Source organism: Pectinophora gossypiella, unplaced genomic scaffold (assembly GCF_024362695.1).
Source record: "Pectinophora gossypiella unplaced genomic scaffold, ilPecGoss1.1 Pgos_86, whole genome shotgun sequence".
NCBI lineage: Eukaryota > Metazoa > Arthropoda > Insecta > Lepidoptera > Gelechiidae > Pectinophora > Pectinophora gossypiella.
The window spans coordinates 5,963-32,963 of NW_026063296.1; the positions used below are offsets into that span (position 1 = coordinate 5,963).

At 35.4% G+C, this 27,001-nt stretch overlaps 1 protein-coding gene and 1 long non-coding RNA gene across 6 annotated transcripts; one reads left to right on the forward strand and one right to left on the reverse strand.

Annotated features, from left to right (window-relative positions):
- Positions 1–4,519: 4,519 nt before the first annotated feature.
- LOC126381697 (uncharacterized) lies at positions 4,520–5,432 on the reverse strand. Its single transcript, XR_007568930.1, has 3 exons — positions 5,220–5,432; positions 4,917–5,146; positions 4,520–4,696 (listed from the first exon to the last, which is right to left on the reverse strand). It is a non-coding gene; the product is annotated as an uncharacterized LOC126381697 (long non-coding RNA).
- A 419-nt stretch (positions 5,433–5,851) lies between these two features.
- Positions 5,852–26,890, forward strand: LOC126381696 (uncharacterized). Of its 5 annotated transcripts, XR_007568927.1 has the most exons (10): positions 5,852–5,914; positions 12,380–12,412; positions 25,045–25,172; positions 25,257–25,391; positions 25,486–25,623; positions 25,708–25,826; positions 25,927–26,061; positions 26,150–26,276; positions 26,378–26,511; positions 26,628–26,890. XR_007568927.1 is itself a non-coding variant. In XM_050031159.1 (4 exons), exons 2-4 carry the CDS (start codon positions 25,260–25,262, stop codon positions 25,744–25,746), a joined length of 309 nt encoding a protein of 102 aa, XP_049887116.1. In that variant the 5' UTR covers positions 24,997–25,172; positions 25,257–25,259; the 3' UTR covers positions 25,747–25,861. The 5 variants fall into 5 exon arrangements, 1 of the variants encoding a protein (XP_049887116.1); XR_007568928.1 differs by lacking the exon at positions 12,380–12,412 and having other exon boundaries at positions 5,900–5,914; positions 26,628–26,889; XR_007568926.1 differs by lacking the exons at positions 5,852–5,914; positions 12,380–12,412 and having other exon boundaries at positions 24,999–25,172; positions 26,628–26,884.
- The last annotated feature ends 111 nt before the right edge of the window (positions 26,891–27,001 follow it).

Here is a 27,001-nt window from a genome sequence, read left to right on the forward strand (position 1 = left end):
CTCTCGGAACATTTTTTTTCAACTTTACCTACGTAAATCTTGATCAAATTTAATCGCCGGTGAAAAAAAACAAAATGGCGGAAAATCAAGATGGCCGCCATACAAATTTTTCGTTTTTCCTGAAAATGCCTCGGGGGTAAAAATGATGTATAGGGATGTGATCGGATCGTCATGTTGAGTATTTCAATACTGCTCGATCTTGAAAAATTGCTCCGCATAAGGGAGACACCCTACGGCCTGGCAAAACTATAAAACCTGGAACAATTTTTATTTCGCATAACATATTTAAATCTTGGTCAAATTCAATCGCTGGTGACAAAAATCAAATTGGCGGAAAAACAAGATGGCCGCCATACAAAATTTCCCTTATATAGAAAATGCCTCGGGGCTAAATATGATGTATGGGAGGTGTGATCGGAACGTCTGTAGAGTATGGAAATACTTCCCGGTCTTCGAAAACTGCTCCTCATCACGAAGACACACTACGCTCCGGCAAAACTATCGCATCTGAAACTATTCTTTTTTCACGGGACCTATTTAAATCTTGGTCTAATTCTATCGCCGGTGACATGTGTGCTGTCAACTTTTGCTGGGGTTTTTTAATTTCTGCCTAAAATTCTTGTGAACCTATTCCATAAATTTTAAGCCTGTCGTTTACCCGTCAGCTGATAATATAATGACAGGTACTTCAAATAAACTTAGTGTGTACTGGAATCATCACCAATAACACACATTACTCTTATTTTATGAAAAAGCTAATGGAGGACTTTCCAGGCTAGGTTCTCAAAAAAAATACAGATGGCGCTGTCCAGATTAAACATGATTAATACCTATTTTCTCATTGCTCGGGTAAATAAATATTATTCAAATGTAATGGCAAGGGTATATAGGCATATTTAAACGATCGCACATCTGCGCCATCTATTTTTTTTGGGGACGTAGCCTGGAAAATCCCTCATTGGTACATTTAGATCTTGTAATTATATTTGTCTTGCATTTAGACCAATAAAGACCACCAAATGATGTTTGATGTGAAAATCTGGTCCCAAGAGGTCATAAATTAAATGCCAGTAGGTAAATACAACTAACAATTTTGATACCACAAAAAACATTGATTGTGAGATCCTATCAGTTGAAATGGTGCTAAACGACGTGATTACTATTTTTATTTTTCAAAATAATTTTAAAAAGAAACAATTTTATTAAAAACAATGAAAGATATATTTTTAGAAATAATTTGTTTTATTATATAATTCATACTCATACAAAATATTCCTACATTTAATTAAATAGTTGAAATAAAACAGCAACTTAACCATGTACTCTTGGCCTATGTGGTCCAGTGGCTGACATTCCAGAGGTCCCAGGTTCAAGTCCCGGTGGGAACAAAACACAAAAATTTCTTTGTGATCCCTGGTTCAGTTAGGACATGGCTGGCTGATCAAACGACATTGGCGGCTCAGCAATAATCCTGGTTGATGAGGTTGGTCATCCACTTCACAACCCACATGATAGAAGAAGAACAAATACCTATTTATGATTTTTGAACAGACTTAATATGGTAACATAAGGTAAGTAGGTAGAGAATAAACTTAACAATAACATTAAAATATACACAGTTAGGTTTTTATCTATTTAATGATTTAATTATAATTATAAAGTGATATAAACTCATTGTTAGTACTCAATTATTATGAAAAAAGGTGAAAAAATTAAAAACCCTATAAAAAGTAAAAAATAACTTATCCCACATACCTATACTTGCAAGCAAACTGAGTGTGTAACATTCCTATCACACTTAACAAACATCATGATGACCTTGAAGACCTGAACCGATTTCTACTAAACATAGCTAAGAACACTCTCGACTAATATAACTTACAAACAAAAAAAAACCGTATTAAAATTGCATCATCCGTTTGGGAGCTACGATGCCACAGACAGACACATACACATTTACACACATACAGACACGTCAAACTTATAACACCCCGTTGTTTTTGCGTCGGGGGTTAATAAATAGAACTATACAGGGTGTTAGTGACATCGTAACGAAAAAAAAAATGGAACGCCTATTTTATTGTACTAAAAACGATGGTGGGTGTTTTTCTTGTCGCAAATGTTTAATTAAGATTTTCAATTTTTACTGTGCCGCAATGTAAGTCGAACAACGCGCCACACAGACGCTAAACTTACGCGCGGCTACGTTACGCGTGTGAGATACGATGTTGATATCTAGGTAGGAGTTTTCATTCTCTTGTATTTAGATGCTTAGTAGTGGTTCAACGTTTAAAAATGTTGTTTGTTGAAGTAGAACACCTACTGCCACGATTTTTCACGCACGGTACCTACCTACCAGTTATTAAAACGTTCCTAACTTATTAACAATAAAAACCCTACTCTTGCCTTACCATAATTGTTATTCCTTCGGATGAAGTACCTAGGTAGGTACCCTAGAACATGTCACGTCACGTAGGTATGCAACATCGCGTTTCCTCCGCGGTAGGTAGGTATCACACGCACTCACAAACACAACACCTTGCTCTTTAATAAACATCAACAATCTTCCATAATTTTGCGCAGTAAATGGTCTATGATCTATCATCATAGTCGACACTACTCATTTACAGAATGAAACAAACACTCACAAACACGAAAAAAATATCCTCGAAAAACATCACGCGATTCGGGTCAAGCTTAGTATTCGACTGAGCGGAAGCGCGCGGCGGCGGCGTTAGCGCAAAGCATCAAAGGCGCCGACTAAGGGCGCCGACGACGCACCGGCCGCGGCCGAGTCGAGCCGACGACTAGAGAGAGAGAGAGAAGTATGTTTATGGTGCAAGTGACAGAGAAAGAAATAGTATCTGTTCGTATGCCTACTTTATTGGCGAGCGTTGCCCTTGACCCGTGCGCCGGCTATTCACCTGCGCATAGCTGAAGTTGTAGATACGTTATTATTATTATTGATGACATTGATAAAATTTAATAATTAGTAATTTTTATTTGTTTATTTTAAATGTGCGTTCTATGCAGCTTAAAACACAATATGGGACTGAAAAAAATCTATTATTTTTATGAATTTGGCGACAGGAAACTTCACTTGATACCTATCAACTTAAAGAAATACCTAGTATCTGTTCGTAATGCCTACTTTATTGGCGCGCGTTGCCCTTGATCCGTGAGGCTATTCACGTCCGAGTATCCATCAAGACAGATCAAACAAGCCCTAACTCGGAGGTCTTGCGTCCCAGGATCCTTTAATTATGTCTTAGAACCTTCTTGGCCTATGTGGTCCAGTGGTTGAGCGATGGGATGCGGAGGGTCCGGGTTCGTATTCCGGTGGGGACATATCACAAAAATCTGTTTATAAGGCCTTTGGTTGGGACGTTAAAGGCTGATCACCTGATTGTCCGAAAGTAAAATGATCTGTGCTTCGGAAGGTACGTTAAGTCGTTGCTCCCGTCTACTAGGTACTTATGTAAGCACGCAGCCGTTACATGAATATTGTACACAGAACAGGATAGGTTTAATTAGTTCTTTACTGATGATTTAACAATGAGATTTAAAACTACGAATAACTTAGTACTTAGTACCTCGGTACGGTACCAACATGTAACAAGAAAAATAAGATCACTCCACTCGGACAATTTTTTTCTTTGAACATGCCGACATTGCCTACGCGGCGGAGTTGCCGAACTATCGATAGGTAGATTATCAATTGTTGAACTTGAAAATTGTCTAAACTATCGAAAGTAGTGATAGTACATTTAGATCGATACTAGCGATAGTACCGATAGGTCTTGCTTTGTAACAATAATGGGTATTGATCTAAAAGATTTATTTATTTTCGATTTTTGTGTAGCGAGGTTTTGCGTAGGTACTTACATACTAAGTTGGTGGATGGTTGACATAGTAGGTAACTAATTACCTAATCTGTGGTGGTTGTGTTAGTTGGTTGTTAGTTATTCTAATGACAACAAAGAATACAATTATTTACTGTTTCAACTGTTTTAGGTAGATAATGGCCCTGATTCCTATGAGTAAATGAATGAATAACCCGGTCGAATCAAAAAGGTATCTCGCTGGTAACTTAATTCTGTCGGTTGTTTTAGATTTCTGCTTAAAATTGACGTGTATTCCATAAATTTTATGCCTGTTGATTATCCGTCCATTTAAGAATAAGAATAAAATAAATTTATAATTTACGATAGACAGAGAAAGAAATAGGATCGGTTCGTAGTGCCTACTTTGTAGGCCGCGCCGCCGCCGCGCCGCCGGCGTGCGGCGCGGGGCGCGCGGAGCGGGGCGTGCGGAGCGGGGCGCGCGGCGCGGTGCGTGTGGCCGTTGACCCGTTCGAGCAGCTGTTGTCTCCATTACATCGAAAATTTTCGATAATTTGTCATTATTGTTTTTTTTATTGAAATTTGGGTTCTATGCAGCTAAAAGCACAATATGGAATTGAAAATAATTAAAAACAAAACTCAAAATTTCATGAATTTTGCGACGGAAAATTCCACTAGATATTAACTCAGAATCATGGTCTGAATCATCCCTTTCAGTATTCGTTACGATGTCACTAACACCCGGTATACATTGCAACAACACACCTAACACAGCTTTTATGTTCACTAGATATTAATGCTTTTGAGGTGAGCTCATCGTGCAAACAACACATACATGGGCAACCATCAGGCATCTGAAAGCAAACATGAATGTTTTTAATAGTATATTGCACAATATGCCCGATTGTATCAATATTATTTAATGTGTAGGAATGGAATTGAAACATTGCCAACAATAAATTAAAATTAGAACAATGTTTTAATAATTATTAAGGATTGCCTTATAACAATTATGATTGAAACACATATTTTTTTTATGTACAACATAAATTAAAATACTTAATACTTTAATACCTATCTCGGAGATTGTTTTTCTATATAATAGCACTCTTCACTTCTTTCCATAAGCCCGTGGCCTGTGATTTTATCTTCGTGAGTGCCTTTCCAAAGATATTCCACAACTTATACAGACATAATTGTTTCCAACTGTACGACTGGAACATTCTTCAGGAAACTTGTTATTGTTGCTTGCATCTCTTAGTATGATTATGAGTTAGTATGACAAAGTCGATCAGCATTAACACCTATAAATAAATAAGTATTATAATAACAGTGTCATATATAATAACAGTGCACATTTGTTTGTATGTTACTTACATTGCAATTTATCAACGAACATTATCCACAAACTTTTTATCATATCGGCTCTATCCAAAACACACAATGGCTCTGGAAGTTTTTACAGTAGAATGTCGACGCTCTCGCACTACTCGATGAACTTGTAAGCTACAAATTCTAACAAAGTAGGTAGCAGAAATTATCAAGAGAACTTCTCGGCAACGAGACCATAAGACTTTTTTTTTTTTTTTTTGGTTTGGTTTTCCCCGAAGGGTAAGGCAAAGGGAACTATGCCCATACAGCCATGTCTGACGTGTTTTTTTTCTTGATGATTAATGAAATGATGAAAGGTGATGATGATGAAACCTAAGCCCCCACCCTCGGAGTAGACTCCTACTCCGAACCCCAAACGAATTAACTCAAAAGTCCGCATAAACTTTTGAGTTATGAAGCGGCTTCCTGACACGAAGCGAAAATAGGCAGATACACTTTGTTTATTGAATACTCCAATATAATAACACTCGCGAATGTCTTCCGACTAACTTAATGCGATCATTAACCACAAAACACCACTTCGTATTAATTATTTAGATTATTCAATGAAGAAAGCAACTGTCCCGTTCCCGCCTCCCGCCAAAAAAACGAGACCATAAGACCATGTTTAGTTTTTTTTGTTATTTTGTCCATAGGACAGGCAAAGGAAACATAACCCATACAGCCAAATACTATATTAGGTACATTAAATTCGTTAAAAATTGGTTAAAAACAATAAACGTATTTTCATATTTTCAAATCGGTAGGCAATGGAATCCACAGGTTACACACAAATGTATTGGTGCTAATTCCGGTATACACCATCTAATTTTATTTTAAGTTATATCTGTCATTTTCTTATCCGTCGAAAAGGAAAGGGACGGGTAATCGACAAGCATAAAATTTATGGAACACACATCAATTTTAAGCACAAATCAAAAACAACCCTATAAAAATTTTGCATTGACTAATAACCCGACAGAATTAAGTTGACAGCACACGTCAAACGGTTTGCATACCAGGAAGATACCTTTTTGATTCGCCCGCGTCATTCATTCATTTACTCATTCTTCCTTAAATTAAGAGCTGAAAATTATCCGTCCCTTTCCTTTTTGGCGGATAAGAAAATGACAGGTATAACTTAAAGTAAAATTAGGAGGTGTCTGCAGGAATCGGGGCCATTATGTCATAATTATAGCCTCATCTTTTTTTCTTTTTGGAAATTTTTGGCCTGGTTACATAGACCTTTAGGTTTGTGATACGAATTAACTCTTTACTCTAGCCATAGAGGCAGCCAATCAGCTCGCGACACCAAACACTTCAGGACCCCGATACCGACCCCGCCATCATGGTCGACGATTTCCCTCATTCAGCGCTTATCGCTATCGACCCACTAGGGTCGATTAATTCTTTCAAATATTTTTCCTCTCAGACGACGCCCTGAGCCGAGGTTCGCGCCCAACTGTGCACCCTCAGGCCTGTTGTCTTAAACGTTGTATCGGGTGAGAGCCTTCAGCGCTCCCCATTTGTCCGGCCAAGTAGTTAATGCCATCTGCGGCAAATCTACAATAAGTAACGTCAAAAAAAAAAGATACGAATTAACTCAAAAAAGTCCGCATAAATTTTCAAGTTATGAAGCGGCTTCTTGGGACGTGAAGTGAAAATAGATAGTACCACTTTGTTTCATAGAGATAGGAAATTCTATGTCTATGCTTTGTTTATTGAATGTTTATTTATATTTTATATTTATATATTTTTTCCGATATGATAACACTTAAATGAATATTTTTCGATTACTTCTTCATTTTGTATTAAATGTATTAAGCAACTTTCCCGCCAAAAACCCACGGAAAAATGAATGAAAATACTCAATCTTTGTTGCTTATTTAAAAAAGTAAAATGGTACTGAAGTGACAAAAAGCAATTAGATTTTATATTGCTTATTTATTAATTCTATTGACATGTATGCGACCAAGTGAAGTAAATAAGTACCTCAATATTTTTCGATATTGGCTGTTTGATTCTGCTTTGCCAAAATTTCTTTGTTAGCAGTGCTGCCAGATTAGGCGATTTTTCGCCATTTAGGCTACTTCGAAGGGTGTCGGGGGACTAAAAATTTTAAATGGCGACCGGTCGCCAATTAGGCTACTTTGGAAAAAAAATGGCTATGTTAGGCTATTTTCACCTACGCTGAAATAATCGCATCGCACACGAAGACATTTGACATATCAAAAATGTTTTTAGCGGGAAATTTACCTTACATCAATGTATTGTATGATTAGAGAAAGGCTTTTGTAATTATTATTTTCTGTAACTCTGGTTCATAAATATATTGTCAATGGATACCGTATCGGGTATTAATTCTTCTCTCTCTGTTATTCCTGTTTATTTTTCTCTAAGGCTTGACCTTTAGCATTGCAGGATTGGCTACTTGACAACTAAGTAGTCAAATGAGATACCTTTTCCGAACTTTCAAACCGAACGTTTTCTTTGGAGTTTCTTTGGAAATGGAAATACAAACTGTAACGTCATTAATAAAAGCGGTCAAACTTAGTAGGTACTCATGAATAAAAATCGATAATAAGTCAAAAATTAAATGAGATTGATCGTCTTAGACTGGCGTTTATTTGTAGATTAGAATTTACAATTTATCTTTAACCAAGTAAAGTACCCAATTTCTATTAAAAAAAAAGAAACATCAGGCTATATTTGATATCTGAATCAGATACGTGTAAAAATGATATTGCTTCTCTTTATTTTGATCAGAATAATAATGGATAGAAGATGTGGTGTGCCTGGGTGTAATAATAACAACAAGGGTCATTATTTATACATAAAAACAAAGATAAAAGAAACATTATGTCTGTTATTCATGAAATTAGAAGGTAACCGAAGGGAAATCTGTACAGCGCCATCCGTATTCATATTGGGGAAGGGGGTTGCGTGGAAAGTCCCTCATAATTACGTTGGAGTTTGACAACGCCATCTATATTTTTTTGGGAACGTGACCTGAAAGGTCCTTCATTGAAAAATAAATTGAAAATAATCACAGTTTTAGACCACCTTTATTTTCTTTAGGCGATTTTGGGCTACATCACAAAAAAAACTTAGGCGAATTTAGGCTACTTTACGACAAATTTTCGGCGATTTGGAAGGGCCTGGACATGGCAACACTGTTTGTTAGTCTCATGAAAAAAAAAGTAAATTCGTACCCAAACCGTTGGCGCGAAAAAGTGACAAGCGTTGCGTTTTTTCACTTGTATTTCAAGATTTCCAAAGGTAAGTCGATTTTGTTATTAATAATTTAACAATTATTTATAAATATTTAGGTATATGATAAGGTTAGTACCTTATCGTAAAAAAGTTAGCCATATAAACATAATTATTACAATTGTAATATCTTTAACTTTCTGTACCGATTTTCTCTTTTTCACATAATGAAAGTGAAAAAAATTAAAGGTAAGTAACCAACCTACCTATTTAAAAGCTATAATTCTTATTTTATTATCTATTAGATAAACACAAATAGTACAGAAGTGGTTTGTTTACAGATGAAGCGTTCAAGCGTCGAAATTCCATCGTGCTCTACAATGCGTCGCCGTCGCGTCGACGACGAGCCTGCTGCAACCTGCATCGGTGCCGGTAAGTATTTAGATTTTAACGAGCTCAATTCCAGTTTACCAAACGATCGAGTGATTTTATGATGATAAAATAGCCGCTTGACATCAGTCATGGAAAAAACTTTACTTAATAACAGGCATTAGGTACCTACCTACTTAAATCAATTGCATTGTCCCTACTTATGCTGTGTGACTAGAATAGGCGATAATTAATTACTATTAATATTTTTTTAGATTATGTAAGTATGTTGGTAGGTATATGAAATAAGTTAGTTAACCTATGATAAATTTAGATGAGATCATAACACTATAGATAATAATAATACGATTGAATCCTTTTTGAATTATAACAATCTGAGTGTGATTCTGGTTTGACAGCAACCCATGTTGTAGCATAACAGTAACATCACTCATTAAATGACCCGTAATAAGTAGGTCTGTAACAAATTACCTATAATACACACAAAAGTTAACCTATGACCATAGTATTATTACTTATTCTATGCTATACTAATACCACTTAATATTCTGTGTGAAAAGTTAAACCTTTCTCTAAAATCGTGAAAAAGCCAACTAAATAAGTAGGTATGTCTGTTTTATGTGTAGAAGAAGTAGCATATTTTATCAAAAATGTCAAGTTACTACAGATAGTTAAATAAAACTATAACCAATCTTATAATAATATTATAAGATATTAACTATCTAACTAAGAATTATAGAAATAAGTAACTAGGTAACAAAATTATTATAAAGTTACCTACTTAATTATATACTAATACAGCTATTTATAATAACAAAATTATATCAAACAAGTTATTAAGTAAGTATATAGATATAGAGATATCGAAGCTTTGAAGTATTTAGTTTATCTGAAAAAAAAAAGTTTGAATGCTATAATAACATTTGTCTACAATAAACTTATTTAAATTACTATCAAAGGGTGTATGTAGGTTTGTTTATATTTTGAATATGGTTAGGAATATGGTTATATATCTTGATGACCATGTGGTGGGGACTGAAGGAAACTAATCTAATTCAACCGACTTCAAAAAAAAGATTATCAATTTGACCCATATGTTGTAATGTGTGTTAATCCATATATATGCCTGTATGTTTGTCTATGCATTTCGTAGAAACTACAAATCAAATTGCAATGTTTGTTTATTAAGTATCGTCCAACATAGGAAAGAATGCAAGTTTCATCAAAATTAGGCTTAGTAATTTCCAACTTATTGTTGAAAAACAGTTAAAAATTAGGAACCTTGTGTTTCGACTATACTAATAGAGGCTTAGAGCATAAGTAAGTATGGATACCTACTAATGGTTTGAGAGTAAATTAAAGAAAATTGGAAAACGGTCAAGGGTGTGTCGGACACTACATACATTAAACAAATTATAAAACATTTTATAATATTTCAGTGTTTTGGTAATGATGGTCACTGGGGTATTATTAGGGACACTCGAGTTTATACAAATAAAAAGTAATTTCAAAATTTAGATTCTAATGTATTCAACTAAATATTATTTCTTACTTTTTATTTGACAGATTTTGAAGTCCGTTTTATTTTTGAAATTACTTTTTGTGACAGCTATAAAGTAATAAGCAAAATAAAGTAACAACTTTATAATTATTTTGTTTATTACTTTACAGCTATCTAAAGATATGGAAAACGCCGAATACAATGAGTGTCTAAAAAATACCATACCTCCACAACCCTGATACAGTAAAAATATAATGTAGGTAGGTATATATACTATGTTATACGATATTTTATGTGTATATGTACCTAAAGTTCCGTCCACAGAAAAGGTTAGTAAAGGAAAAATCTGTGTATGTAAGTATGTATACGTATCATACGTAGATACACGTCTAACGCATAAGTACGAGCGAGACAGACCATTCTAACGTAGTATTATTCTTTATTTGATGCCTATAGCTTAAGTGAAGTTCAACTCGATCGTCTTATATCTAGATACTTGAATTTCGCCATCAGAATTTTCTTTTACTAACCTTTTCTGCGGACGGAACCTTCGGTGCGCGAGTCCAAATCGCACTTGCCTGGTTTTTTTTAAATTTTTGACAAATATACATACCTACTTCACGTGTATTAGTCTGAAATAATCTCACACTATGATGCAACAAGATCAAAAGAAGAACAAAAACTGGTATTACGTTTTCCTGTTATTTTATATTAAATTTTCGAAATATTCCGTCTATAGAGTGCTGCATTGCGTACATACATAATATCTCGCCTATTTTCCATTGGGGTAGGCAGAGAACAGACTGTATAATCCTTTATTTAAGTAAAGTGCAGTGTAATAAATCGACATGTCTTCTAAATATTTTATAACGAGGGTTTGCGTTGCGTTACATCAATTGAGTTGAATGTTTGTATACCCGTACGTCACCCTCTCGATGTCATTGGTCTTAGTCATTTTATTAGGTAGGTACCTGAATTAAATATTTATGTTATAATGATGTAATTAATTGCTTAATATTTTATTAAAACTGTCAAAAGGTTACTAATGAGAACGTTGAGGAGTATATGTGGGATAACTTTGAATCATAACATAGTGTGTTAAGGGACTGTTGTAAAAGAAAATGTAGTGAAGAGAATTGTCAAAAGGACCCTTAGATAGGTTGGACAAGGCCAAGATTTATTATACGGATGTAAGTGGTAAAATCCGAAGTGGATGGCCTAGGTGGTACATACCTCGATTAATTTCAGGATGTTTAAAGAAAAGCCACGGTCAAGAGTACTGGGAACCGGCGAGCATGCATAAATGAGTGTACTTTGATAAGAGTGGTAGAAGCGAAAGTGATGTGTCAGGATCGTGGTAAGTGGAATTGCGTGGCCGATCCCAACGGAAAATAGGCGTAATCTTAAGTATGTGTTTTTTCGAGAAAGTTGCTTAGCCATTTTCTATATTGTAAAGTCGGCGCCTCGTATTTTTTTCACTTCAGCCACAGCTACGATGGCAATGTTGTCGACTTAATTCATCGACCTTTGATGTTCAACCACAATGTGTGCTCTACATGACCGTAGCGACTGAAATGATTATCGGCGGCGTCTTTGTGCGGCACGAGCTGGCGGCACTGTGTGAAAGTGCTTAAACGAATGCCATTTTAACTACTTATTAAAAAAAATACCTACCTAGGTTTATTGATCCGATTGAAATTTTATATGTATGCGTAGTTTTTTTTTATATTAGGTAGGTAACTTAATTCTCATATAATAATTATTGCATTCCCTATAATAATATAGGTGAATAATTGTTTCATTAAAAAATAGATTGTTGGAGAATGATAATATTAATAATTGATATTTTAATTTAAGTACTTATGTAGGGTAAACTGCCTTATTATTAGAACCTTAAATGATTGGTACGGTCTAATCATTTTTCGGCACCGAATATATCAAAATGCAAGGAATATATCAAAATGTTCTTATTTTTTTTTCTTAATAGTCAGTAGGTGTGTCAATAATAGGGTGTATTACCTTATCTATTAAATAAATTAATATCTAAAATTTACTGAATCCTTAGGTCTAACACACCAAGGCTCCGATATGTATGAAGGTAATAATTCGCAATGTACGGTTATCTCAGCATGCGCTTCAATTTATTCTGTGTTCCATAATCGCGCATCTTTCACTACTGCCGAAATTGATAAAATTTTAAAAATGGGGGATACACTTTACATGCAGTTAAAATATCTACTTCAGAGGGGTGTCAGTTATTTTATGCCAGATGAATTACCCAATGAGCTTCGCGTCGGGGATAACGTCGCACGTATAGTTAGTATGGAGGACAACTGGATCATTTCTAATACGTATCCTACAACTCCCGCGAATAAAGACATAGGTTTATTAACGTTAAAGAATATACTGGACAATAGAGTGTTTTTTAATACTAATGACTATACTGTCGATTCGCAATTCGCGTATAATGTGAACAATTCAAATCACAACGACAGTACCGATAGCATATTGTTTACGGGTCAGGGTTATACTTTTAGTTTTTGGCGGTTTAATGGTGAATATTATTTCTTTAACAGCCATGCAGTTAACAGCAACAACATTAATATAGGAACGGGTAAGCCAGAGGATGGTCCTTACGTAGCACGTTTTTTTAAATGTAATTCAACCGAAGCGCTAGCCAAACTTTTGCTCGCGAATGAAGTTTACGACGGATCCGAATACTCATTAACTCGATTAAGAGTATTAAATGACGACCTTATATGGCAAAACGAAACGCAGGTTAGTTCCGAAACGTCACAATCCATTTTAGTAGATTTAATATCATCACCATTACTGAATGAGAATCAAACTTTAGATTCGATTTTGATGAACTATCAATCAACCCTGGCCCCGCTTAAAACCTCTGTGCAAAATTTTGATATTAGTAAATTGGAAGTTGATTCATATCCGGTAGATGTATATGACACTACAAGTGATATAAAACTGACAATTTTAAAACCAGTTGTCCTATTAGAAAGAATCAGTAATCAAGACGAAAGCCAATGCGTTAAAAATAAAGGTGGCCGACCCAAAAAACAGAAACGCGGACCGAAACCAAGTAAAGAAAACGCGCATCGCGAAGCTGTCAGGAAATACACAACGAAAAACCCCGCTGTTAATCGCAAGGCAGTTCAACAGTATAGCGAACGCAATCCAGATATTCACCGCGAGGCCGTTCAACGGTACAACGAACGTAATCCAGACATTAACCGCGAGGCCGTTCAACGTTATAACGAGAACAACCCAGACGTTCATCGCGCGGCCGTTCAACGTTATAACGAGAACAACCCAGACGTTCATCGCGCGGCCGTTCAACGTTATAACGAGAACAACCCAGACGTTCATCGCGCGGCTGTTCAACGTTATAACGAGAACAACCCAGACATTCATCGCGCGGCCGTTCAACGTTATTACGAGCTCCACCCCGAAATTAACAAAAAAGCAGCACAAAGATATACAGAAAATAGTCGTAACATAGAAACACCGCTGAGATATTCAAAAAATTTAATAGGTGAAAAACAGGGGCATGAACTCGGTACTATTCGATTATATAATTTAAAAAATACGTCGCTTCTGTCTGAGCTAACATATAGATGTCCAAGATGTAATGCTCCATTGTTCGAAGAAGAGAAATCTCGTCGGCAATGGTGTTGTCATTCAGGAGAATATAACGTTCAGAATTTTCTCCCATTAAACGAAGAATTTTATACAAATCCTGCTTTTATAAATAGACCACGCGCTTACAATAATATTTTTGCATTTTCGGCATTAGGTGTTTCCCACGGTTACCATCATCCAGAAGGTATATCTTTTCTAAAAATTCAAGGACGTATTTACCACCGTATCTTTGATTTGTCTTACAATGAAAGTCCTAATAATATTAATTTTTACATAAATGACAGTAGCGAGAGAGAGAGTTTAGCTGGCGAATTAAATTTAGATAAGACGGTAGTTCGAATGATTACAGGGTTCATGCACACAGTTAATCCATACATAAAATGTTTTAAAAGGTTAAGTTTAGAGGTATCATCAGAAGCTTTCTTGAAGTTTGAAAAAACTACTCGTGCGACTCACGGTAACATCCTCGGAGATCAACCTATTGGTCAAGAAATTGCCGCAATTATTAGTACAGACCGCGAAGAATTTACTCGACGCTGTATTGTAGTTAAAAAGATAGCAGACGGTAGGCCTCGAACAATAGATATAATGGATTCCTTATATGAGACTTTCCAGTATCCTCTCTTATATCCTCATGGAAATACGGGTTGGCATCCTGATATGAGAGGTAATAACGGCAATAAGCTTAATCAGGTTAAATATGTCCGTTGTTTACTTTTATCAGAATCGCGATTTAGCATATTTGGTCGTTTATCTGAAGAGTGGTTAGTCGATATGTTTTGTAGAGTTTTAGAAGAACGCTTGCGGTTTTTGAAAAATAGCCAAACAAAACAACAAAACAGGCTAAGAGTAGCTCCACTCCAAGAATTAATTAATGACGAGTTTATTTTAGGAGAAGGTGGAGTAGAACCTGGTAAAATTTATTTACCTAGCTCATTCACAGGGGGTCCACGATACATAAAAAAGAAATACCTGGATGCTATAGCAATGGTAAACAGGTTAGGTCCACCATCATATTTTTTAACTTTAACTTGTAACCCCAACTGGCCTGAAATAAAAAATTCAACATTATCAGGTCGATCAAAAGACCCCCTTACATGTGCTCGAGTTTTCAACTTAAAACTCGGAGAGTTATTAAAAGATTTAAAATCGGGTAAATGGTTCGGAAAAATTGTTTATATAATGCATGTTATAGAGTTCCAAAAAAGAGGACTACCACACGCGCATATTGCTTTTAGAGTGGAAGGTGGTGGACCAGTAGAAAGTCTGGATATTGATAAGTTTGTTCGAGCTACCATACCCGATCCAGCACAAACTTTATTATACAAAGTTGTCATGGATCACATGATACACGGTCCATGCGGCCCTCCTTACCGAACTAATTTGCCGTGTTGGAATAGTGAGAAAAAAAACTGTTTAAAATATTTTCCAAAAAAAGAAACACCAGTCACCTTCAGTGACGATAGAGGTTTTATACATTTACGTCGCAATAGTAAAAATCAGGCGATTATTAAATATCGCGGCAGAGACGTAATAGTTAATGATTTGTGGGTCGTTCCTTATAATCCTGCTCTTCTCCTAAAATATGATGCTCACATAAATTTAGAAGTGTCCACACAGCGTGCTATAATTAAGTATTTATTTAAATATATGACAAAAGGACCTGATGAAGCCCGTATTGCCGTTGTTGATGAAGAACATCGTGAGGATGAAATCGAACAATATGTCACTAAGCGATATATTAGTTCTAGCGAAGCAGCGTGGCGTGTTCTCGAATTTGATATTGTAGCTAGGAACCCTACGGTAAAAATGTTAACAGTACATTTGCCCGATCAAAATTCGGTATTTTTTAAGCCTGGCCACGCGAACGAGGCAGTTAATAATGCAGGTTCAGATCTTTTAGACTATTTCAGTAGGCCTTTAACTGAGGAGTTTGATCGGGTATCCTACTTAGACTTTTTTGAAAATTATAACATTCATGCGAAAGATCCATGTTTAAAGACAGTTCAGGCGGTGCAAATGCAAAACGGCAAATTTATAACGCGGAGAATGCGGGGTGAGCTCGTCGCGCGTCTATTTTGGGTCGCGCCGAACAGAGGTGAACAGTTCTTTTTAAGACTTCTTTTAAGTGTTTACCCTTGTCGTAGTTTCGCGGATTTACTTCAAATTGGAGGTCCAAATTGCACAACTTTTCAAGAAGCTGCCAAATTCGTAGGACTTGCGGACGACTCAGTCGAATATGAACGGGCTATGGAAGAAGCTTCCACTTTTTTAACCGGACCACGACTTCGTAGCTTTTTTGTAACGTTGGCTGTTACTGGTGCCTCAGTGGCGTCACTGTGGAACACGTATAAACGTCAATTGGCCGAAGATTTCCTTTACAGGGTGCCAGATGACGAAGAAAACGCGTTTAACATGTGCCTCATTCAAATAGATAGAATGCTACGTAGACACGGAACTTCTTTAGTAGAACAAGGTTTGCCAGAAGTAATTTACAGGTCAACGGAATTGGATAGGGAACGCACTGAATATGATTTAGATAGTTTGAAATCATACGTAGAAGAGTGGTTGCCACAGTTATCCCCCGATCAACGTGCCGTATTCGATTACGTGGAAAAGCTTTGCGTAGATAGTGTTTACCGAGAATCCAACAACTGTGCGATTTTTATCGATGGCCCCGCCGGCACCGGAAAAACGCTTTTATTGAAGGTCATAACTGCATATATCCGCGGTAACCTTAAAGGTATAGTTTTAACCTGTGCATCGTCTGCAATTGCTGCTCAGAATTACACAAACGGAATGACGGCTCATTCCTTGTTTAGATTTCCTTTACATCTATTAGATGATAGCGGATACTGGAACATCTCAAATGGTACTCAAAGAGCTGAATTGATTTACAATTCTAATCTCATTGTGTATGATGAAGCGCCGATGGCTCATAAATACCTTATAAATTTATTAAATAGATCATTGCAGGATTTGATGAGGTCAGACAAAATTTTTGGTTCTAAAATAATTATTTTTGCAGGAGATTTTCGTCAAATTCCTCCTGTAGTCCCAGAAGCACGAACGAATTTTGATATTTTAAACGCGTCACTAAAAACTTCTCCTATTTGGAAACAATTGAAAAAATTTAGTTTGGTAACTTCACAGAGATGTAAGGATGACGCACAGTATGCAGAATTTCTTTTAAAACTGGGTTCAAATTTATTACCTACTCTAAGGTTAGAAACAAATAATAATGATTTGCAATTAGTTCAACTTGAATCTATTGATTATGTTACTGAATTAGAAGATTTAATTGATTTTGTATTCCCAGAAGTTACTCTTACTGAGCCAGGCGTATGCTCCTTCAGAGCAATTCTATGCACTCGTAACGATGCAGTTAGAGAAATTAATGCCGTTATTTTAGATAAACTACCAGGTGAAGTATTACATTTTTATGCCATAGACAAAATTTTAAGCGACAACGCTGATCAAGTATATTTTAGTCCCGAATTTTTACATACACTTCGACCACAAGGTGTTCCAGATTTCGACTTACAGTTAAAATTAGAATGTGTTTGTGTAATCACGCGTAATCTTAGTTTCGCGGACGGCTTAGTAAATGGCACCAAAGTAATAGTTGTTGAGACATCTCCATATATTATTAAAGTTCGGAAACAAGGTGAACTAGGAGATTATTTGATCCCTCGAATTCTTTTTAAAGCGCCTATAGAACATAACAGCCCTTACGAGATGTGTCGCCGTCAATTCCCATTGCAGGTGTGTTATGCAATGACAATTCACAAGAGCCAGGGTCAAACGATTAGTCGCGTTGGGGTCGATCTTAGATCTGACATGTTTAGTCACGGTCAACTGTATGTAGCTTTAGGTCGCGTTCGCGAAAGACGTGACATAAAAGTACTACTACCCAGGCACCGAATCGAAAATGACCAACCTTTCTCGAATAACGTTATCATATCAGAACTTTTAAGTTTAACATAACTTTATTTAGGGTGGCACTTCTTGAAAAGACTGAACAGTTCATCTCTGTTATTAAGCTTATTGGGTTTTTTTAGATCGGTTAAATCATGTGCTGAAATTATCGTATATTGCGAATTATTTATTATTATTTATATTCATTCTATCTTGTTTTTTCTTCTTTTCGTATAATTTAACGATAGAACTGACTTTAACAAGCTTGCACTCGATTTGATGATGGTTACATTGAATTTCAAAGCTAGGTTTACTATTTTATTAGTCACAATCACTGAATTAAAATGTGTGTTAATCAATTGGCAATGTGTACATGCCCTTCCCAGCCGTTAACGCTGTGGAGGCTCATCTTTAGGGGACGAGAGAACGGGCGTGAAGAGAACTGGCAGGATGAACACTTGGCTGCGGGTGCGACCGGTGCATGGGAGTGAAGTGGAGCTGGCTGGAAGATGGAGGCAGGTATCACTCGATTGCTTTAGCTGAGTTCCACTCAGATCAAGTAAGCTGTCATATGGATGAATGTCGCAGGTTGGAATGATCCGGAGTAGAACTGTCGGTGTCGTTCCCATCGTCGTAGGCATTTTCGGTGGATTTTGTAGGTCGATCAACAATGGTTGCGTGAGTTTTAGCTGTCAAGCTGCTATGCCGTACTAGCCGATTCTTGCGATCTGGGATACAAGGGATGGACGTATCCTGTGGAATGATCGTGTCAGTGAAGGTTTGAATGTCGCTTAGGACTGGAAAGGAGGGAGTACGGAAACTGTAATCAGTATTCAGGATCTCGCTGTACATGGACAATGTTTAGTTTAGGTGTATTAAAGTGGTAATTGTTCGAAGTTATTTGAAAAGAATTCTGTTTCAGTGTTTAAGCGCTAAAACTGTTTGTTTTTTGTAAGCAAACGTATGATTTATTGATGTTCATTTTTTACTTTATAACGCTAACGCTTTACAAATAATATTGTTACCAAATTTAAGTGCGTATATAAACAATACATTAATACTAAAATATTTCGATGAAGACACCAATGTTGTTTATTGATACATTTTTCTCTTAAGTGCTACTTTCTCAACTTAAAGCAATAAGTTATGCAGTAATTATACTTCTACGAGTATATTTAAACAAATCATCATTAAAAAGCATTTTACTCAATACCTAACTTACATTAAGTAAAATTTATCTTTGTCATTTTAGTCACTTATTTTTTTATCATTCACTAAGCAGTAAGCAAAATATATTTACTAAAATAATAAAAAAAATACGATATTCATGGTAAGTTGGATTAGCTATTTTATAACACAAACGACTTGATATTTTCATGCATTAATTCAGGAAAATAAATGTATAATGAATAATAAGTTTTTATAACCGATTAAATTTGTATAATGTGTAGTGTATACATTTTAATGTCTTTAACATTTGCAAATTATATTGATTTGTAAAATAAATATAAGTTCCATTAAAATTGTACTAAAGAATTTTTTATACTAGCGTATATTAGTAACTTAAGTTACAATTAAGTAAACAAACAAAAAAATATACGCCTTAAATAATAAATATAAGGAAGAAAGCCTGTTTACCCGGATGCCTGTTTACTCATCATCAAGGAAACTTTAAGAAATAACATTACTACAAATGACTGCTCGAAGAAAGATTCAAAAACTTAAACAAATGCTAAGCTGGAAATCGATTAATGAGTACACATAAACGCTACATAATACAACTCGCGTGTCCTGTAATGGAACGGACAGAATAAAGAATATGTGTTATGGTACGTCGAATCAGTACAGTATAATATTATACATTAGCATTCAATGGTGTATGAATCGTCATCGTCATTGTGTCAGCAAAGACGCGTCATCAATTGCACAGATTTGTGTGTACAAATATATAAATGAAAAGTGTTATTTAGAACATTATTTATTGTGTTGTGGAATAAAATAGGTCAATAATTACCTGTATCCGGCAGTGACGAACAATTTTTTCATTCATAAACATGGGTAAATACGACGACTGTCAGATGGGCTAAACATGAAAAAAGTCCTTAAACCAAATCCCATTGTTTCGCTATTGTGTTTGAAAACCTAAGCCGCAGGAGGATATTAAGTACGACCATGCTTTACCTTTAATGGTGTATGTAAAAATAATTAAGCCTAAAATCAACAATGAATGTTCTATACCATTCTAAGCAAATTCAAAAACAAATTTGATCATGTCAATTTCTGGCCTCCCACAAGCGGGTCTCACCAGTATTGACAGAAGAATGATCACTCATCGATACAAAAACATACATAAAGTAATTAATACATGTATACAGGCTAAATAAAGTGAAATTGCTAGAAAATACCTACTACTTGGAAAAACAATAATTGGAGAAGAAAGCACTACCTAACAACGTGAAACTTTGATATTCAAATTTTCAAATCAAATATGGCTAAAACAAAAAAAATTACTTAAAAATTGAAAGGTAAAAGAAAACACCTTTAGTTAAAAAAATAGAAATCGAGTCATATTTTATATATTCTGGTAAAATTGTTTAGTTTTAAATGTTACCAAATACACCAAATGTTATTAGAAATGAAAGTAACTGCATATAGTTTAATTCATATGTGTTCAGTCAACACATATGAATTAAACTACCTACGTTTTATTTTTTAAGTCTACATTCGTTATTTATTTACTTATAATGACGCAAATAACAAACAACTATGCTTGTTATTAATTTGCATACACCTACAGTAAATCCAACTTACCATGAATATAACAATGATAATATAATATAAATAGTAAGTGCAGAATAAAAACTTAGGGATTACATGGTTTTATGTTTTCCAGTGGATCTGGTTAGAGCTATGTCACGCTAAATTGTGTTCTTTGCATTTCTTCTTACAATACTTTTCAATAGAACACTGTTTCGCATGAGACGGTTCCTCAAAAAACATAATATCGTGTATGAGCTAAACTAAAACTTAGGTTTTATATGGTTTTATGTTTTCCAGTGGATCTGGTTAGAGCTATGTCACGCTAAATGGTGTTCTTTGCATTTCTTCTTACAATACTTTTCAATAGAACACTGTTTCGCATGAAACGGTTCCTCAAAAAACATAATATCGTGTATGAGCTAAACTAAAACTTAGGGTTTTACATGGTTTTATGTTTTCCAGTGGATCTGGTTAGAGCTATGTCACGCTAAATGGTGTTCTTTGCATTTCTTCTTACAATACTTTTCAATAGAACACTGTTTCGCATGAGACGGTTCCTCAAAAAACATAATATCGTGTATGAGCTAAACTAAAACTTAGGGTTTTACATGGTTTTATGTTTTCCAGTGGATCTGGTTAGAGCTATGTCACGCTAAATGGTGTTCTTTGCATTTCTTCTTACAATACTTTTCAATAGAACACTGTTTCGCATGAGACGGTTCCTCAAAAAACATAATATCGTGTATGAGCTAAACAAAAACTTAGGTTTTATATGGTTTTATGTTTTCCAGTGGATCTGGTTAGAGCTATGTCACGCTAAATGGTGTTCTTTGCATTTCTTCTTACAATACTTTTCAATGGAACATTGTTTCGCATGAGACGGTTCCTCAAAAAACATAATATCGTGTATGAGCTAAACAAATACTTAGGTTTTATATGGTTTTATGTTTTCCAGTGGATCTGGTTAGAGCTATGTCACGCTAAATGGTGTTCTTTGCATTTCTTCTTACAATACTTTTCAATAGAACATTGTTTCGCATGAGACGGTTCCTCAAAAAATATAATATCGTGTATGAGCTAAACAAATACTTAGGTTTTATATGGTTTTATGTTTTCCAGTGGATCTGGTTAGAGCTATGTCACGCTAAATGGTGTTCTTTGCATTTCTTCTTACAATACTTTTCAATAGAACATTGTTTCGCATGAGACGGTTCCTCAAAAAACATAATATCGTGTATGAGCTAAACAAAAACTTAGGTTTTATATGGTTTTATGTTTTCCAGTGGATCTGGTTAGAGCTATGTCACGCTAAATGGTGTTCTTTGCATTTCTTCTTACAATACTTTTCAATAGAACACTGTTTCGCATGAAACGGTTCCTCAAAAAACATAATATCGTGTATGAGCTAAACTAAAACTTAGGGTTTTACATGGTTTTATGTTTTCCAGTGGATCTGGTTAGAGCTATGTCACGCTAAATGGTGTTCTTTGCATTTCTTCTTACAATACTTTTCAATAGAACACTGTTTCGCATGAGACGGTTCCTCAAAAAACATAATATCGTGTATGAGCTAAACTAAAACTTAGGGTTTTACATGGTTTTATGTTTTCCAGTGGATCTGGTTAGAGCTATGTCACGCTAAATGGTGTTCTTTGCATTTCTTCTTACAATACTTTTCAATGGAACATTGTTTCGCATGAGACGGTTCCTCAAAAAACATAATATCGTGTATGAGCTAAACAAATACTTAGGTTTTATATGGTTTTATGTTTTCCAGTGGATCTGGTTAGAGCTATGTCACGCTAAATGGTGTTCTTTGCATTTCTTCTTACAATACTTTTCAATAGAACATTGTTTCGCATGAGACGGTTCCTCAAAAAACATAATATCGTGTATGAGCTAAACAAATACTTAGGTTTTATATGGTTTTATGTTTTCCAGTGGATCTGGTTAGAGCTATGTCACGCTAAATGGTGTTCTTTGCATTTCTTCTTACAATACTTTTCAATAGAACATTGTTTCGCATGAGACGGTTCCTCAAAAAACATAATATCGTGTATGAGCTAAACAAAAACTTAGGTTTTATATGGTTTTATGTTTTCCAGTGGATCTGGTTAGAGCTATGTCACGCTAAATGGTGTTCTTTGCATTTCTTCTTACAATACTTTTCAATAGAACACTGTTTCGCATGAGACGGTTCCTCAAAAAACATAATATCGTGTATGAGCTAAACTAAAACATAGGGTTTTACATGGTTTTATGTTTTCCAGTGGATCTGGTTAGAGCTATGTCACGCTAAATGGTGTTCTTTGCATTTCTTCTTACAATACTTTTCAATAGAACATTGTTTCGCATGAGACGGTTCCTCAAAAAACATAATATCGTGTATGAGCTAAACAAAAACTTAGGTTTTATATGGTTTTATGTTTTCCAGTGGATCTGGTTAGAGCTATGTCACGCTAAATGGTGTTCTTTGCATTTCTTCTTACAATACTTTTCAATAGAACACTGTTTCGCATGAGACGGTTCCTCAAAAAACATAATATCGTGTATGAGCTAAACTAAAACTTAGGTTTTATATGGTGTTATGTTTTCCAGTGGATCTGGTTAGAGCTATGTCACGCTAAATGGTGTTCTTTGCATTTCTTCTTACAATACTTTTCAATAGAACACTGTTTCGCATGAAACGGTTCCTCAAAAAACATAATATCGTGTATGAGCTAAACTAAAACTTAGGGTTTTACATGGTTTTATGTTTTCCAGTGGATCTGGTTAGAGCTATGTCACGCTAAATGGTGTTCTTTGCATTTCTTCTTACAATACTTTTCAATAGAACACTGTTTCGCATGAGACGGTTCCTCAAAAAACATAATATCGTGTATGAGCTAAACTAAAACTTAGGGTTTTACATGGTTTTATGTTTTCCAGTGGATCTGGTTAGAGCTATGTCACGCTAAATGGTGTTCTTTGCATTTCTTCTTACAATACTTTTCAATAGAACACTGTTTCGCATGAGACGGTTCCTCAAAAAACATAATATTGTGTATGAGCTAAACTAAAACTTAGGTTTTATATTGTTTTATGTTTTCCAGTGGATGTGGTTAGAGCCATGTCACGCTAAATAGCATTCTTGTCATTTCTTCTTTCCATCCTTTATATTATATTAAATAATATTTCATATGGTATTATTTCGTTCTTTAATTTAATGTGTTTTTAATGCTTCTGAATGTGATTTTGTTTTAAATACTTAACTTATTAGCATTCATCAGTATCCAAGAATTCATCATACCACTGCTAATCAATAAATACCGAAAAAACACCTGCCTGTTCATTTATTACTTGTTTCATTAAACAGGAATTTGCATATCGATCGTTTTCAATTAACTTCGAACAGTTACAACTACACGTAAACTGAGCATGTAGTCTATCTACAGCAAGATCGTGACCGCTGACTGCAGCTCTCCTTCTCCCTCCATTTCACTCCCAATCGACATTTTCACCTTTGCTGATATGATTACTCCACAGGATACCTCCATCCCCTGCATACCTGGTCGCTAGATTCGGCTGGCACGTCATATCGGTTTGACAGCCAACTCACGTAACTATTGTTGATCGATCCACAGTCCACTGAAGTGCCTACGATGAAGGGAACAACATGGACAGTTCTACTCCGAATTACTCCAACCCATGCGATGTTCATCCATGCGACAACCCACCTGATCTGAGTGGAACTTAACTGAAGCAAGAGAGTGATGCCTAATTCCATCTGCCAACTAGCTCCACTTCTCTCTCGTGCACCAGTCGCACCCACACCGACGTGTTCATCTTGCCAGTTTTCCTCACACCCGTCCACTTGTCTCTTGAAGATTGGCGTCCACAACACCAACGGTTGGTTAGGTCATGCAAGCATTGTTACAATTGATAAAAACACATATTTTCATTTAGTGAATGTGATAACCTGTACTAATAATTTGGTCAACTTAGCGATGATAACTCAATGTAAGTATTAACAAACTCGGTACGTGTTTGTTATTGTCAATAATATCTTTAAATTATACAACTCGCTTATGTTTGACAATTACTGAGTAATTGCTTTGCTTATTGCATGCTAATTGCTGAAAATTGCTTTTTATTTTAAATTCCTTAGTTAAAAATTGCTTTTTCTTTCACATTTCTCTGCTTATTGAATGACTATTGCTAACTCATTAGATAGAACCTACTTCTCATATAAGTAGGTGGATGCGGCCTCGATTAGCGGGGGAACCACATGAAAAAAAGCGAGCTACTGGGTGTACCTCCTGGGTAGTTTGGAAATCACCTAATATATATATGTATATATTTATAAATAAAAGTGAATATAATTATATAAATTAACATTATTATTTTTTTTAACAGGAAATGCACAATGCTAAAAACTGCGTAGGAGATTTTAATACAATAGTACTACCAAGCCTGATGTTGGCCGCTATTTCAATGAATGCAGCAGTGTGACAGCTAGCAATCAAAAGTAACAAGATATCGAGGTACGTTAAATGACGATCACGACCACTTTGGCAAAAACGTATCGCTATAGACTAAGGAAAATAAATTATATATTTTATTTACAGGAAATGCAGAAGGCAAAAAACTGTGTAGGAGTTCATGATGGCAATAGAATAAAATCGACCAAGCCTGAAGTCAGCAGCCCCTTCAATGAATGCAGCAGTGTGACAGCCAGCAATCAAAAGTTACAACATATCGAGGTACGTTTCAGGACGACCACGACTATTTTGGCAAAAACGTATCGCTATAGACTAAGGAAATATATATATATATATATATATATTTTATTTACAGGAAATGCAGATGGCAATAAACTGTGTAGGAGTTCATGATTGCAATAGAATAAAATCGACCAAGCCTGAAGTCAGCAGCCCCTTCAATGAATGCAGCAGTGTGACAGCCAACAATCAAAAGTTACAAGAAGATATCGAGGTACGTTTCATGACGACCACGACTATTTTAGCAAAAACGTATCGCTATCGACTAAGGAAAATAAATTATATATTTTATTTACAGGAAATGCAGAAGGCAAAAAACTGCGTAGGAGATCATTAATACAAAAGTATTATATAAACCAAACCTGATGTTGCCAGCTCCTTCAATGAATGTAGCAGTGTGACAGCCAGCAATCAAAAGTAACAAGATATCGAGCTACGTTTCATGACGACCACGACTATTTTAGCAAAAACGTATCGCTATCGACTAAGGAAAATAAATTATATATTTTATTTACAGGAAATGCAGAAGGCAAAAAACTGCATAGGAGATCATTAATACAATAGTATTATATAAACCAAGCCTGATGTTGGCCGCTCATTCAAAGAATGCAGCAGTGTGACAGCCAGCAATCAAAAGTAACAAGATGTCGAGGTACGTTACATGACGATCACGACCACTTTGGCATAAACGTATCGCTATAGACTAAGGAAAAAAAATGTAATATATATTTTATTCACAGGAAATGCAGAGTGTAATAAACTGTGTAGGAGATTATGATTGCAATGGAATAAAATCGACCAAGCCTGAAGTCCTTCAATGCACGCAGCAGTGTGACAGCCAGCAATCAAAAGTTACAAGATATCGAGGTACGTTACATGACGACCACGACTATTTTGGCAAAGACGTATCGCTATCGACCAAGGAAAAGAAATTATTATATAATATTTAATATATATTTTATTTATAGGAAATGCAGAAGGCAAAGAACTGCGTAGGAGATTATTAATACAATAGTATTATATCAACCAAGCCTGATGTCGGTAGCTTCTTCAATGAATGCAGCAGTGTGACAGCCAGCAATCAATAGTGACAAGAATTTAGGTACGTTACATGACGACCACGACCACTTTGGCAAAAACGTATCGCTATCGACTAAGAAAAGGATATTATATCTATACGTTATTATAAATAAATTAATACTATTTTATTTTTAACAGGAAATACAGAAGGCAAAGAAGCAGATGTCATCAAAGAAGATCTTTGTTCCTGCAATGTTTCCGCAGACGATACATCCAACAGAGCGAAGTGGAAGGAAAAGACTCGGAAAAAAGACCCCACCACCATATGGGAACAATGCAAGGGAGAGAGAGAGAATATAATTTTATATTTTTATTTTTTGATAACATAAAATAAACCAACAATATCCTACACATTTTTTTTATTTCTTTTTGTGTCTGTCTTAATAGTTATTACAAATCTGTGATGCGAAACAAACTATACGAAAACGTCAATCCACGTACAACGCCCGCGAAGCTGCTTTAGCAGCGAGCGCACTTAGCACCATCTAGTTATTATATTATATAAAGCTACA

Coding starts and splice junctions, on each gene's coding strand:
- LOC126381696 (XM_050031159.1), top strand. CDS start 25,260: ATGCAGAAGGCAAAAAACTGTGTAGGAGTTCATGATGGCAATAGAATA. Junction 25,392..25,485: donor AAAAGTTACAACATATCGAG/GTACGTTTCAGG, acceptor TTTTATTTACAG/GAAATGCAGATGGCAATAAA. Junction 25,624..25,707: donor AGTTACAAGAAGATATCGAG/GTACGTTTCATG, acceptor TTTTATTTACAG/GAAATGCAGAAGGCAAAAAA.